Below are 13,876 nucleotides of genomic sequence, written 5' to 3'. Positions count from 1 at the left end.
CAAAGTCTTTGTTCAAATATTTGTCTGTATGTGGCGCCGGCATTAGGCATAGCATTAATGTTATTAATATTAAGTAGGTATTTGTGATGTTCTTATTATGATTATAAAGAAAATCAAAAAGCTGCCTATTATTTGAACATTTTATTTGTAACATATAAGTAGATAGGTACTTATTTACTTTCACTTAAATATAATATTTTTTAAATAGAAATAATTTATAACAATATACCATTCTATATTATTACCAATACTACAAACCTAAACTGCTCAAAAATCCATTCAGCAAATCTTGATCATAATTAAATGCATTGGGCAGCACGCTGGAGGTCCTTTCAAATATTTGCTCCAGAATTTTAGATTTCCTATTTAAACATGGACATGATGTTTCTACAGGTGGAATAATAGTAGGTATCTTATCTAGAACCCCTGGAAGTACAGGGGAAGGTGGCGGCGGAGGCGGAACACCCAACGATGTTTTGTCTTTATTAATTTCTTTAATTTCCTGTGCTCCTGGTATAACTTTGGCTGGTTCCGTCAAAACTGTCACTTTAGCTGGTTTTGGTGCAGTGGGTAAGAAGTACACTTGGGCATTAGCAGACTTGCATGTTGGTTGATTGGTCCAAATGTTTGGTGTCGTTGGATCCAATTGGCTAGGTGGTAAATGATACGGTGCAGGTGGCATCCAATTGCTGTGAAGGGATAGTGTAGCCTGTAAACACGTGTAATGAGTCGATTATCGAAATAAAAAATTAAAGTGAAATAGAATAAATATCGACAGCCTATCCTACGATCAGTTAACTAAGACAATAAGTTTTAAATGCAAACAACTGTTGATTTAAATGTTCATTTTTATCAATTTGCAATTGTTTGCATAGTTTTCAATGAGATTGTTCACAATCTTTTAGATATTCCGAAAAATCTCATTTCAGGCTCTTTTTTTTAGATTTCTCGCGGTTTATTGATTTCAGCCACATAATAATATAATAATAGCCACATAATTTCTTCGGTAAAGAATGATTTAATTGTAAATGTTAAAACCACATTTTGTCAAAATGTTATAAATACCTTTGTTAATGAAAAGCAGAATAAAAGTATAAGCACAGAGGCCATTTTACGATTTGTTTTTGGGCGTATGTTTGCTATTACTGATAACAAGTCTAATACTCGATATTTCTATACGAATTTACTTATTTATGCATTATGTTATCTTCAAACATAATGTAATATGGAAGCAATACTAAAACTGTTTCAAAATATTTTTACAATTTCAATATCTATTCGAGTTTTATCAGTATGCGTAAGAATCAGCAACCAAATGATAGCTAAGTTTGTAATAAGATGTTGTAGATGAAATCATCTTTGTAATCTTCTACTTAGATATTGATGCCTTCGAACTGCCGTGAGAGCAAACATTTACTGAAATGGAATGGTAAACATACGTTCAAAATATATTTGTGAGGAGAACAAATTATACTAGTACCTGAATAAGACTAATACCCTTGGAGTCCGATGCCATAGGTTTTCTTAAGCATCAACAGTGCTTCATGCTTACAAGAGAATGACTAATAATAGCAATATAAGATACACCGAATACGATAGCTGTGCATAATGGCAAGTAGACTCGACGAAAAATACCGCGAATAAAAAAATAACTTTTTGTAAATTAAGTTCAATACATATCTAAACAATATAATAAAAGTATTAGCATGTATATTGAACTCCATCATATATTTTAAGACAAATATGAACGACAATAAATTAACCAGTTTGTAATTTGAGATTATAAAAAAATATAAGTATTGCAATTAATATTCTTTCCACATATTTCAAAAACGAAAAGTCGGTCGAAATAACTTGCAACTGATCAAATACGATAACTTATCTAAGTATTGCCAGTTTAATAGTTAGGAATCTGATAAAGCACGTGCTTATTTAAAATGTTATTTTATAATATCAATGAAATTAATACTTGTTATTTTCTTTAAAGATGCATTAAATTATAAATGTTAATATCCGCAAGGACTAATTGTAGAGATGTTCACTCGACTCAGAAATAAAAAGAATCCTAATGTCACAAAGATATATGAGATGAAGTCATTGGCTTGAACTCTTCACAAATTATTTATGTATTTTCTTTTGACAATCAGATTCACCACTCACCACGTCTATCTTTAATTATTTTTATTAATATCATATAAAAAATATTACAAGATAGTTATACTATAATATCTACTACGTCATTAATTCTTATAAGATATTTAGTTAAAGATGTGAAATATGCAAATCATTGTTATGTTAAAACTAAATCTATCCCTAGGACATTAAATGAAACGTTTCATAATATCTTTATAATTTATTATATTCATTCATGATTGGATTCATGTTTTCTGAACTAGCCAAAATCTAGAAATCATACTAGAGACTCGTCAACTGGTCTTTAAAACAAGACAACATAAATTCCTATAAATATCCGTAAGTATTCAAATGTTAACACTCAATTGCTATGAAATAAAACTATTTTTCGGAATTAATCGCTGTTTTTTTATAATAAATAATTTCCTCCCTCCTCAGAAAAATAATTTTATTTTTATGACTAACATTCGCGTAAACATAAATCATTACTCAATTGCTTTCTTATTCTTATAACATATTTTTGCTTTACGTTTATATGATCTCAATTGAATCTAAGTAGAATAATTATAATAGTTGGAACAGACAAGAGTTTGGTTTAGAACATTGCTAGGAATTCTTCATTCAAAAATATGGAAAGGAACATTTACGCTCTTTTTGGCAAAGAGCGATTTGCTATTTATTAAAACAATCTCATCAACATAACAATTTTATTGAATAAATATTCTTACAAAATTATAGGTCGTACTAAACATTCATAGTCGGGAAACACTGGACTTGCAAGAGACATGCAACTACATCTATTTGTTACTGGAATGGTCGCCTCGGTACACATGCAATCCGGTTGGAAACAACGCGAGACTAATGGCAAGGCAGCAGGAAAATATCCAAGGCCGAAAGGAAGCTCTGTTATAGATGGAGGTAGAATCAATTCCTCTCTACACTTCGTGCTTTTACCGCATATCGGTTTTGCAGCGCACGGTAAACAGTCCATTCTGGTATCCTTAACATCAATATCTGGCGTTATTATGTTCTGAACTATTACTATTGTAGGATTAGGTTCTTGCATGATTCGTCGTCGACGGGCCGTTGTCATCTGAAAATAGAGAAATAATATACCATAAAATTGAAGCCCGACTAATGAGTAAGTGGATCTTCGTAAAAACATTATGAACACCCGTGATATCAGAGGACTTATGGTGTAGGAATTAAAAAAGTATAATTTATAATCATTATTCAGTAATATACCTCAATATGTAATCAAAAATTTAAAACATAAAAATTTAAAATACTCACTCCAAAAACAACGAATAAAACAAGTCCGATTTTAAAATTCATGATAACTGTTGGATTTACTGAATTCAATTTGATACACGCCCTATAAATACTTAGTATGTGTCCTAATAAACTCATTATCGACGATTACATCTTCGAATTACATAAAATTATACACTGACACAATTTGTAATTTCGACATACAACTTTTGATAGAGACGATTGGTTATTTGATCACTTTAAGATTCGTGTCTTCAAAAAGCATTGTGCGGTAATTTATCACACGAATAACTCTGTAATCGAGACACAGTTTCTATTAAGATTCCTTAAATATATAAATATTATAAGTCCGATAAAATATATCTAACACTAGAAAATTTAAACCTTATTTAAACTTCTTCCTTGGCCGTGACTTATACTTACATTATATTGCCTCCTGAGTTACAACTATGTACATGAGAGCTCTAACATAGGTATATCTAGTAATAGTTTACAAATTCTATCAATGTTTTACTCTATTACCCAAATCCCTGTGTTCAATAAACTAATCACGGAGAACGGAGTTTCCTAGTATATTCTTTGATGCACAGAATAATGTCCTCTTTTATGAGAATTATAATTTCTACATCCCGACCCTTAACCAGAAATAATAAAGATAGGAAAAGGGAAAGATTTAATGGGCTCCTTGAAAACGAAAAGTAACATCATGTCCATTCCCTACGATACAGTCTTGGTAAAACCGCGGTGGAGCCGATCCTGTTCTGCAGACGAAAGTGTCTATAGCTTAGCTCGACTTCTAAAAACATTTAAATTTCCCAAATATATGATGTTTGCTAAAATTATAACCCAATTACGAAGAAAACTGGATGAAAGACGGCGAATTTTTTATCCATTTATATTGCAATTCCTAAATATATTATTCGCAGACATTCGAGGGCTAGGACGCTTATTCCCATTGCAATTACGTATTGATTGCAAACTTTATCACCTAAAATCATCATTTGTTAATTTTATTAGAATAATTTCATAGTATCATAAAAATAATCTACGATAAACCACGTTTTGTTGATAACGTATGGTTATATACTATATGTTATGTGAGGCTTTTTATATAAACTCGAGCTCGTATCCAGAAAAGTAACAAAACTAAAATAAATATATATTTAATAAAACAATTATAAAGTTAAATATGTTGAAACCATCAACATTTATTTTAATTACGTCATTGTTTGTGGAGGTATGATTTTGCTTTTTACTTGTAGAAATTATAGTACGTATCATATTAAAAGTAATGCAATATCAAGATCCCTGTTACGAAATATAAAAAAATGACAGATAAAGGACTAAACGCACCATTGTGTTAAAATAATATTTTTCCGTTACAGGTCGTATTCTCCCAATGCCTGAGACAACCACCATACAACATAGTAAACCGACCTTTCGCAGAATACATTGAAGCCCCCAGAATCATAGAAGGACCGAGAATCATCGAAACACCGAGACTGATAGAATCACCCCGCATCATCGAGGGACCTCGTCTTTATGAAGCACCTAGAATCATTGAAGCACCCAGAATCATAGAGACACCTCGATATATTGAAGCACCAAGAATCATAGATGCTCCCAGAGTATTCAGTCCCCAGGCTACTGTCATATCAGAACCGCCGTGTAACAGCATCGTTCCTATCCCTAGTGTACCGTCGTCTACCACCCTCATAACTGACTGTACTCCAGCTGTGTGTAAGAATCTGGCGAATACAATCCAACTTATGATCGTTTGTAACCTTCTACAAAATACGAAAGGAGGTCCAGAGATAGCTATGCAGATGGCGTCTCCAATTTTAAATGAGATTTTGACGTCACCTACTTTATCTTGCGGCTGTTCTAATCCTATCTCCCCTATAGCCCAAGGCATTGCTCCTAATTTGCTCGCACCTGGACTTATTTCTCCTAACGTTATTGCTCCTAAAATGGTAGCGCCTAACATAATTCCTCCTAGTGTAATTCCTACTATTCCTAGCGCACCTCCATGTGCCGTGCCTTCTACAAACAATCTTTTAAATAGTTTAATGTCTTTGCTCGGTGGCGGCATTTAATTAATGTTTATTTAAGTATTTATAGTATTATTTATTTCTGAATAAATTATTGATATATTTACAAAGTGGTATTTCTATAAGAATGTGACGTGGAATATGTAAAATTTATTTTCTTTTTCCTTATTACAAAAAACCCTGGCTATCTATTTTATTAAAATCTGTTTGGTATACTTTAAGCTTACTTATATTATATTAAATAGTTTAGTACTCTACCTATGTTGATGGTTGAGTCGCTTGAAAAACAAAATTGGTCACGCTCCGGTCGTTTTGAAGGTTCAAAGATGCCATAAAACTTTCAAAGTAGTTTCAAAGTGATATTTTGTAGAGCTTTTATCCATTGAGCTAGGATGCGGGTCCCTGCTTTATTCCTTAGAGAGTACCTCTTACAGTATGTAGTGTGTCCAAAGAACATAAAACTAGGTACATATAAGAAAAACTTTTTTGTATATTTTTCTTATATATTCAACAAATTGTATAAGTATAACGATTGTGAAAAAAAAAGATTCAATATTTTTTTTGTAATAAGATGAACTTTTAGATGACGAGAATTAACGTTCAATAATGTAATTTTTTTTCTAAATATTTAGCATTTAAGACATACTTACCATTTCAAAGGTTCATTCACTTACTTTATGGTTTTGTGAAAATAAAATTTATGTACAAAATTTTAAGAGTATTTATTTCAGAAGTAAAAAACCTTACAATATATCACTTAATAAAAGTACCCATTATTAAAGTAGGGATTACAACTATCGAAACTTGGTAATGGTTCCACATTAACACTCACACACGGTACATTAGTGTTCATGTAGCCAAAATTACAAGTTAGCTGTGCGGGTATTGCCGAAGGAAACAATACCTCTGCAGCAACCGGAGCCATCGTGGGCACAACTGGGTTATAAATTGGCTGGATAGGTTCTGGTATAGCATAATTTGCATATACTGGCATATCACAACCATATATTGGCCCAACGGTTTCCAATATTGGAGATTCACACACACATGTTGGTACAATGCTTTGGGCGACTGGTATTATTTCTGTGAAATCAACACACGGTCCGGGATTTATAACTGAGTCACACAAGTTTACAATACCGCCCGGGTATAGTCCAGAATTAAGCGTGTTTTCAATTAGGTTGCTGACTATAAGTAGCTGTATAGCATTCGCTAAGGAATTCGACAGCGTGTTGTCGACTACAGTTGCGGCAACCACGTTCGGGTAAGGTTGTACTATACAAGGCGGAGCTGCAATTATTGGTTGTGGTGCTGCAATGTATGGTTGCGGTCCTGCACATAATGGTGGCGGTGCTGCACATAATGGTTGCGGGGTTGCACATAATGGTTGCGGGGTTGCAATAACTTGTTGTGGAATTATGGGTGGACCGGGAAAGTAAGGCTCAGTGATGATTGGTTGGGGACCCACCATTGGGCCCATGCACGGCATGGCTGGAGCTAGTTGAGGTACTATGGGTCCTGGGCACAACGGTCCTGGACCTCCACATCCGCATATTTGGGCGTTAGTCTGTAAAGTAAAGAATATGTATAAGCAAGTAAATTACCTAGAACTAACAAAAAAAATAGTAAATTAAAATTGCCTGAATTATTTCCCTAGCCTTAAGTATAGTTGAAACTAATTATAATTATGAATAAAAATAAATTACCTCAAAAACTAACGTTGCGAGGAAGAAAAATAATATTCTGTCGGCCATTTTAATCTCTAACACATTGCCCGACATAAATGTTCTATTTATACCAAATCCACGTATAACAGTGACATAATTATTGAATTTCGTAAATATGATAATGTGAATAAATTCGTAGAATATAACAGATTGTGTTAGTACGGTGGGAGGCATTTTGTAGTCATTTTGCAACGAATTGTGTACATGTACTTCATAAATGTTCTAGAAGCGATTCATTGAACAGATGAATCCTTTATAAATATGTACTAAGAAATGATTTTGAAACTTCAATATCTAAGGCGTCGCAAAGATGCTCTGAACTTGTGTTTGAACAACGATATCTATAATACAACTAGGAATTGTTTCTACAACTTCATCTGGCAGTCTCATAGTATATAAGTTGAGAACATGTATACAATGCCTTAGAGTATTAATTCCGTTGACAGTTAAGTGAAGAGTAAAATTGTTTTACCAAGCCAACACACAGCAGTTCACTGACAAAACCGTTAAAAATACATAAAGGATCTTCTGAATAAATACTTTTTAATTGGTGTTCTGTCCCTTTATCCACTGTGTAAATTAGTCTAAAGATACAAGTGATAGTGGTTAATTAAAACAGTGTTCGAAAACATAAGTTAGCAGGTAAGTAAGACATTCGATTTTTTTCGACGATAAAAAGCATTTTGTTTTCTTTGTAATTCTGAGGCACTCGTTATGCAAATTACTGACTGTTTATTTATCAGAAGAAGATTTATTCTGTAGTTTAGACTTTGAATAATTCACTAAATAACATAATAAATTTTAAGTTGAAAATAGACAAATAAATTATGACTGCCTCGGTGGCGTAGTTGTATTGCATGTCCGGTACAATAGCGCTCTGAGGTCCTGGGCTCGAATCCCGGGTCGGACAAAGTGATATTTGGGTTTTTTTGCTCAGTATCAGCCCGGAGTCTGGAATTTGTGCCCGATATGGCGATAGGCTCGCCCCCTATCACATCATGGGACGGAACATACTTGGCGAAAAGTGGGTGCCCTAGTTGCGCCTCTGCATACCCCTTCGGGGATAAAATGCGTGATGTTATGTTATGTATAATTATTAGATAAATTGAGTGTTTCTGCTCAGTGTCGGTCTGGACTCTGAAATTTATGTCCGATATGGCAATAGGCCTCCTATCACACGATACGATAGAATATCTAAAAGTAGGTGAGTGGATATATGAACGGGAAATAGTGGGAACTCAAGAAATGCTCACACCAACCTTCTCCCTCTCCTCTCTTTGCCTCTAAGTCAACAACACAATCGTGTTTAGTCTAGTTTATATAAAACTAGCTGACCCAACAGACGTTGTCCTGTATGAACTATGAATTTGCAGCGCGCATTCTGTCGATCGCTGACAGTTATTTCAAGCCACTGACATTTATGTACAATTATTATTGTCGTTAAGTTTTCTTAAATTTTCAAATTTTCGGCGCAATTTTTTAATAGTTTCTTTCATAAGAACCTTCTCCTGACAATAACAAACACAATAAAAAAAATTGTGAAATCGGTCCAGCCGTTCAAGCGTGATGGCGTGACCAAGGGAAATAGGGATTCATTTTTATATATATAGATGCTAATGTATACATAACTATACATATACTTACTTATACGCTCGCTCTTATATAAAAAATGTGTAAGCATACATGTTTGGTATTCCCATTTTTCTGTTCATTATTATTCTACACAAGCAAAGGAAACAAAGAAAGAATATTATGTTAAATACACGTTCATATTCCCTTTGAAATAGCTTTCTTAGATATTTCGATATGGATAATGTACTGTATGCATGTTTTCACATATATAAAATATAGCTTTTGCCTGCGACTCCGGCCGCGTATAAAAGTTTTCGGAAGAAATATTTTCCCGGGATAAAAATAGATTATAACACTTAGAAGTATCGCAAATTCCTATTCTTGAAAAAAAATCAAAATTGGTTTAGTAGTTCCTGAGATTAGGGCGATGAAGCAAACTCTTCAGATTTGTTTATTAGTTTATACGATATAATTTCTAGGTTTTCGTTCCTTAAAAGACATCTTAGGATCACGTCGGTGACCGTCTATCCATCTGCCAATACTATTTTTCTCAAGAAGGCGTAGAACTATCAAGTTGAAATTTAAATCAAATACTTGGGCATAAATACAGTACCTTTCAGTTGTGAAAGAGTCAAATTTGTAAATCGATGCGATCCAAAGATCTGACCGTTTATATTACATATTTTGCGAGACAAGAGAATCAAAGCTTATAGGGTACTCCTGAAAGGGAATTAAAATTTGACAAAAAGCAATAACTTGCAACGCATGTCAAATAAGAATTTGAAAATCGTAAAGTTATTACAAATTTATTATTTACGGTTGGTGCAATAACCCTGTCTAAGAATCAAACAAGAAATTCAAGTTTGTCCTTCAATCTAATTTTTCTTTTAGCCAAAGCAATAATGTTAGATGCTTTTTTATATAGGTACATATCTAGCTATGAAATACGTACGGAATTCTCGATGCGAGGGTTCAACTTACACTTGTCGGACTTTATCTGTGTATTACCTTTTGCCCGCAACTCCTCCCCGTGGATAAAGTAAAGTAGAACTAGAGAGATGAAAGGAAAATATTCATTACTATAACCCTAAAGGGTGCACTTATTTAGATTGAATATTTTGTTTCACTCTACTATCAGTAGAAAATTAATTTTAAATTATGTATATGAAGATTCCCACATGTTTCAAACTCGTTGACAGTTTATTAGCATACGTAGTGTTTACTTCATAAAATTTCTTTGTTTTTCAGTTAAGCATTTTACTTTTAAAAAGTTTCAAAGGATTCTTTTGTTCTAAATTTAAAATATACTCTAAACAAAACTAAAAAGTTTTATTTCTGACATTTTTAAATATACAAAACCAAAATGACTATACATTGTTATCTACATAAATTATAATATCAGCCCTGTATTATATACTTGCCCACTGCTGAGCACGGGCCTCCTCTACTACTGAGAGGGATTAGGCCTTAGTCCACCACGCTGGCCTAGTGCGGGTTGGTAAACTTCACACACCTTCGAAATTCCTATAGAGAACTTCTGAAATGTGCAGGTTTCCTCACGATGTTTTCCTTCACCGTTAAAGCGAACGATAAATTCACAAAGAATACACACATGATTTTAGAAAAGTCAGAGGTGTGTGCCCTTGGGATTTGACCCTGCGGACATTCGTCTTGGCAGTCCGTTCCACATCCAACTAGGCTATCGCCGCTTATCTACATAAATTATGAGATAATAATTCAATTTTCGAAACAATCATAATAAAAGTGCACTTTATCTAAACATTGCATAAATTCACGATAATAGTAACGCAATATTACATAGATTCCAGTTACGTGGATATTTCATCAGCCATTGCATATTGATAAAATGTCGACTATATTTACGAGAAAATGTTTTATCCAACGTCATTTCGTTAAGTAAAATGTATAGGTTTCTATTTATTATCTGTTTTAATGCTGCTCTTGGGAAGGTAAGTTTATTTAACCTTAACATTTCATTAATTAGATTCATTTAAGTTCCTTGCAAAGATATGTTTTTGTTTAGCGTAAAAAAAATATACAAATTATTTTCATTCTGTTGGAACAAAGATACTAATGACTCTATTTCATCCAGGTCCTGACAACTCAAGGGTATCCAGTGCAGCAATATATTCACGTGACAGGAGGACCGCCATACATACCAGATCCTCTACCTCGCCAACCAAACCAGCCATTAGTTCCAGCGCCGATTCCAAAACCAAAGCCGGAACCAACACCAGTACCAAAACCAACACTTCCACCGACACCAACAAATACACCAAAGAAAGATGCGCCTGGGTTGGACTCCAACGTACTTAATAATTTAGCGATAGCTCTCCAATTGCTAATTGTTAGTAACATTCTCAACTTGCCTCCTCAAGAAGGCAATTCAGAAATTGCTTCCAAAATGGCTTTAGCAATGGATCCGTTAGAGACTCCCTATTCACCTTCCTCATTCATTATTGAATCGCCTAAATACGAAATGGGACCAAAATATGCAGTTGAGTCAATGATGTCGCCGTATATAGAACAAGCTGTACCAAACCTTAATTTCTTAGCTTCAAATAGTTTTGGAGACGCGAATATTTATTCTCCTTTCACACCGACCTCTAAGTTGTCGCCAAGAGCTGAAATGGGATTCATGTCTCCTTACGATGCTTTGGCGTCAAGTTCGCCATACTCCGACCCAATTTTGTCAACGTCTTATGGATCAGTACCATCAAAAAGAGATTTTCAGTCACCCTACGCTGCCATATTGTCGGATAACAAAGACTTGTTCTCCGTGTTCGATTTTTATTAATTTATTATAAAAATAACTTATTTATTTAACAATAATTTATTGTAATATGAAATATTTATTTATGATTGAATGTAAAATAAATTAATTGCGTTAAACCTCCGTTTTATTACATAAAATGACTACACAATAACATAATAAACATTAATTAATAATTTAATAAATACTTACAAGCGGGCAACCACCCTGTGCCTAGCCGTTACTGGGGCTTCGCGTGGAACCTTGAAGATACGTCTTGATATAACTACTGTTACATTAAATTGTGAAGGATTGTGATCCAAGGATTAAAATAAGTCAGTTATTTGTCAAGCCACAAATGTATTATACAGATATGTATAATACATGTTGTCAAGCCACAAATGTATTATGCAAAATGTGATGAACTTTATAACAACTTGAGAGTTAAGGTTGACCTGCAGACTGATGCTGAAAATACAATACATCAATAATCCTTGGAATTTTTATAGACTTTTCGGCTTTAAAACCATAAAATCGAATGCTGTTAATAAGCAGTATTTGTATTGCTAGTGTGTTAACTACAGGCGTTAAACATATTTTTATCACAAGATAAACCTTAATTTACGATAAAGGAATACTTAATATAACCAAAATAAAACATATGATCACTTTTCAAATAAGTACTTTTATTTTATTAACAAAGACTTTGTTTCTTATAGCCTTATACAGAGGAAGAAGGTAACCAAACTACCTATATAATTGATCTACCCACTCTTCAAATAAGTATTTGTACTATTGTATTAATAAAAATACTATTTGCAACGCTGAGATTAAACTTCTTTATATAATACAGGATCATTTTAATACTATGTTACTAAACGGAACCACATACCTTCTTATAAGTAATACAATTAGTTACTCTTATCATTAAAGGCGTTTTAAACAAAATAAACATCAATAAAAAGTTATTTTAATTTTACACATGCTAATGCCACTACTACTACTCATTAGAGAATTCTTCGCATCGGCAATGTCACATTTACAGTCAGAAATACACTTAAACATAATAAAAAAAAACACAAACAAATTTTTGGCGAAAATATTGATTATTCATGGATGATTTTTGGTACAGTGTTAACAAAGAATAACACAAGTATGTGGTTTAACTATTTGTATAGTTATTTCCTATACAAATAGTTAAAAAAAAATAAAAAGCGACGATAGCCTAGTTGGGTGTGGAACAGACTGACAAGAGGAATGTCCGCAGGTTCAAATCCCAAGGGCACACACCTCTGACTTTTCTAAAAATCATGTGTGTATTCTTTGTGAATCTTAGTAGTTCTCTTTAGGAATTTCGAAGGTGTGTGAAGTCTACCAATCCGCACTAGGCCAGCGCGGTGGACTAAAGCCTAATCCCTCTCAGTAGTAGAGGAGGCCCGTGCTCAGCAGTGGGCAAGTATATAATACAGGGCTGATATTATTATTATAGTTATTTCCTAAATATAGTATGACAAAGTTGGTTCGCAGCATTTACTAGATAGAAGAGCCCCAAAAAAATGCTTGAAACCTATCAGAAAGCTTTTAACCTACATGTTTATAATCAAAACAATAAACCATTATTTTCTTTATACCCAGCATTTACATCAATTGTAATAACTCCTTTCTGGAACATTCCTTCCATAAGATAATGTTACAAAGTTATATTCTGTATTAATACATTTTCCTCAAACTCTTACTTTGTTTTCCCGCATACATTTTCTTCTGATATATCGCTCCGTTCCGTTTCTTAGATTTATTACTTCATCGCGGAAACGACGCGTCAATTTAGATGAAAAATAAGTTTTTCCATTATACCTCTCACGGAGAGAAACAGGGTTAAATTTGGATAGGGAGACTGTTTTCTTACATTATTTTTGCCATGGCTCGGTTATGGTTCGTCAATATTTGGTTACTTACACTATGATAAACGAAATTCAGTCAAAATCAACGATAAAGAATGAAAAACAAAACTTACTTATTCTTTTCTGTTAAGTCGAGCCTTTATAGTCATGTTTTAGTAAAATTAGGTTTATAATAACTATCAATAGATATGTTCAAATCGTTTTATCTAAAAAGTGACTAACATAACCAAATAATCCCAAAGTGACATGTTCAGAAATAAAATAATATGAAATCACAAAATAAAGATTTATAAGACGAACAATTTTATTTATTTCTTTCTTGATATATTTTTCCTGTAAATGATCATATTGGTATTATTTTATGAATACGTCAGTCTTACACCCCATATGTATTAGATATTACCTTGATTGTATCAAAGTATTCCTATAATTTTTTTGCTGGTGGTA

At 33.2% G+C, this 13,876-nt stretch overlaps 4 protein-coding genes and 1 long non-coding RNA gene across 5 annotated transcripts; 2 read left to right on the top strand and 3 right to left on the bottom strand.

The window, feature by feature from the left end:
- Window positions 1-180: 180 nt before the first annotated feature.
- Window positions 181-1,175, bottom strand: LOC115439792. The gene is made up of 2 exons (XM_030163786.2): window positions 1,066-1,175; window positions 181-709 (listed from the first exon to the last, which is right to left on the bottom strand). The coding sequence occupies exons 1-2, from the start codon at window positions 1,108-1,110 to the stop codon at window positions 251-253; spliced, it is 504 nt and encodes a 167-aa protein (XP_030019646.2). The 5' UTR covers window positions 1,111-1,175; the 3' UTR covers window positions 181-250.
- A 1,651-nt stretch (window positions 1,176-2,826) lies between these two features.
- LOC119189723 lies at window positions 2,827-3,515 on the bottom strand. The gene is made up of 2 exons (XR_005112570.1): window positions 3,427-3,515; window positions 2,827-3,226 (listed from the first exon to the last, which is right to left on the bottom strand). It is a non-coding gene; the product is annotated as an uncharacterized LOC119189723 (long non-coding RNA).
- A 1,026-nt stretch (window positions 3,516-4,541) lies between these two features.
- Window positions 4,542-5,940, top strand: LOC115456449. Its single transcript, XM_030185530.2, has 2 exons — window positions 4,542-4,642; window positions 4,791-5,940. Exons 1-2 carry the CDS (start codon window positions 4,595-4,597, stop codon window positions 5,499-5,501), a joined length of 759 nt encoding a protein of 252 aa, XP_030041390.2. The 5' UTR covers window positions 4,542-4,594; the 3' UTR covers window positions 5,502-5,940.
- Window positions 5,941-6,161: 221 nt separating this feature from the next.
- Window positions 6,162-7,273, bottom strand: LOC115439763 (calphotin). The gene is made up of 2 exons (XM_030163746.2): window positions 7,163-7,273; window positions 6,162-7,023 (listed from the first exon to the last, which is right to left on the bottom strand). The coding sequence occupies exons 1-2, from the start codon at window positions 7,235-7,237 to the stop codon at window positions 6,214-6,216; spliced, it is 885 nt and encodes a 294-aa protein (XP_030019606.2). The 5' UTR covers window positions 7,238-7,273; the 3' UTR covers window positions 6,162-6,213.
- A 3,196-nt stretch (window positions 7,274-10,469) lies between these two features.
- Window positions 10,470-11,614, top strand: LOC115439808. Its single transcript, XM_030163804.2, has 2 exons — window positions 10,470-10,725; window positions 10,869-11,614. Exons 1-2 carry the CDS (start codon window positions 10,678-10,680, stop codon window positions 11,571-11,573), a joined length of 753 nt encoding a protein of 250 aa, XP_030019664.2. The 5' UTR covers window positions 10,470-10,677; the 3' UTR covers window positions 11,574-11,614.
- Window positions 11,615-13,876: the final 2,262 nt, after the last annotated feature.

The sequence above is a fragment of the Manduca sexta genome, chromosome 18 (assembly GCF_014839805.1).
Source record: "Manduca sexta isolate Smith_Timp_Sample1 chromosome 18, JHU_Msex_v1.0, whole genome shotgun sequence".
NCBI classification, from domain to species: domain Eukaryota; kingdom Metazoa; phylum Arthropoda; class Insecta; order Lepidoptera; family Sphingidae; genus Manduca; species Manduca sexta.
This window is presented reverse-complemented; position numbering and strand designations above follow the sequence as displayed.

Bases quoted from the DNA above. Each gene is read 5' to 3' on its own strand.
- LOC115439792 (XM_030163786.2), bottom strand. From the start codon at position 1,110: ATGGCCTCTGTGCTTATACTTTTATTCTGCTTTTCATTAACAAAG. The intron at 710-1,065 runs GTATTTATAACA...ACGTGTTTACAG, and splicing joins TCTGCTTTTCATTAACAAAG to GCTACACTATCCCTTCACAG.
- LOC115456449 (XM_030185530.2), top strand. From the start codon at position 4,595: ATGTTGAAACCATCAACATTTATTTTAATTACGTCATTGTTTGTGGAG. The intron at 4,643-4,790 runs GTATGATTTTGC...TTTCCGTTACAG, and splicing joins TTACGTCATTGTTTGTGGAG to GTCGTATTCTCCCAATGCCT.
- LOC115439763 (XM_030163746.2), bottom strand. From the start codon at position 7,237: ATGTCGGGCAATGTGTTAGAGATTAAAATGGCCGACAGAATATTATTT. The intron at 7,024-7,162 runs GTAATTTATTTT...TTTACTTTACAG, and splicing joins TCGCAACGTTAGTTTTTGAG to ACTAACGCCCAAATATGCGG.
- LOC115439808 (XM_030163804.2), top strand. From the start codon at position 10,678: ATGTATAGGTTTCTATTTATTATCTGTTTTAATGCTGCTCTTGGGAAG. The intron at 10,726-10,868 runs GTAAGTTTATTT...TATTTCATCCAG, and splicing joins TTAATGCTGCTCTTGGGAAG to GTCCTGACAACTCAAGGGTA.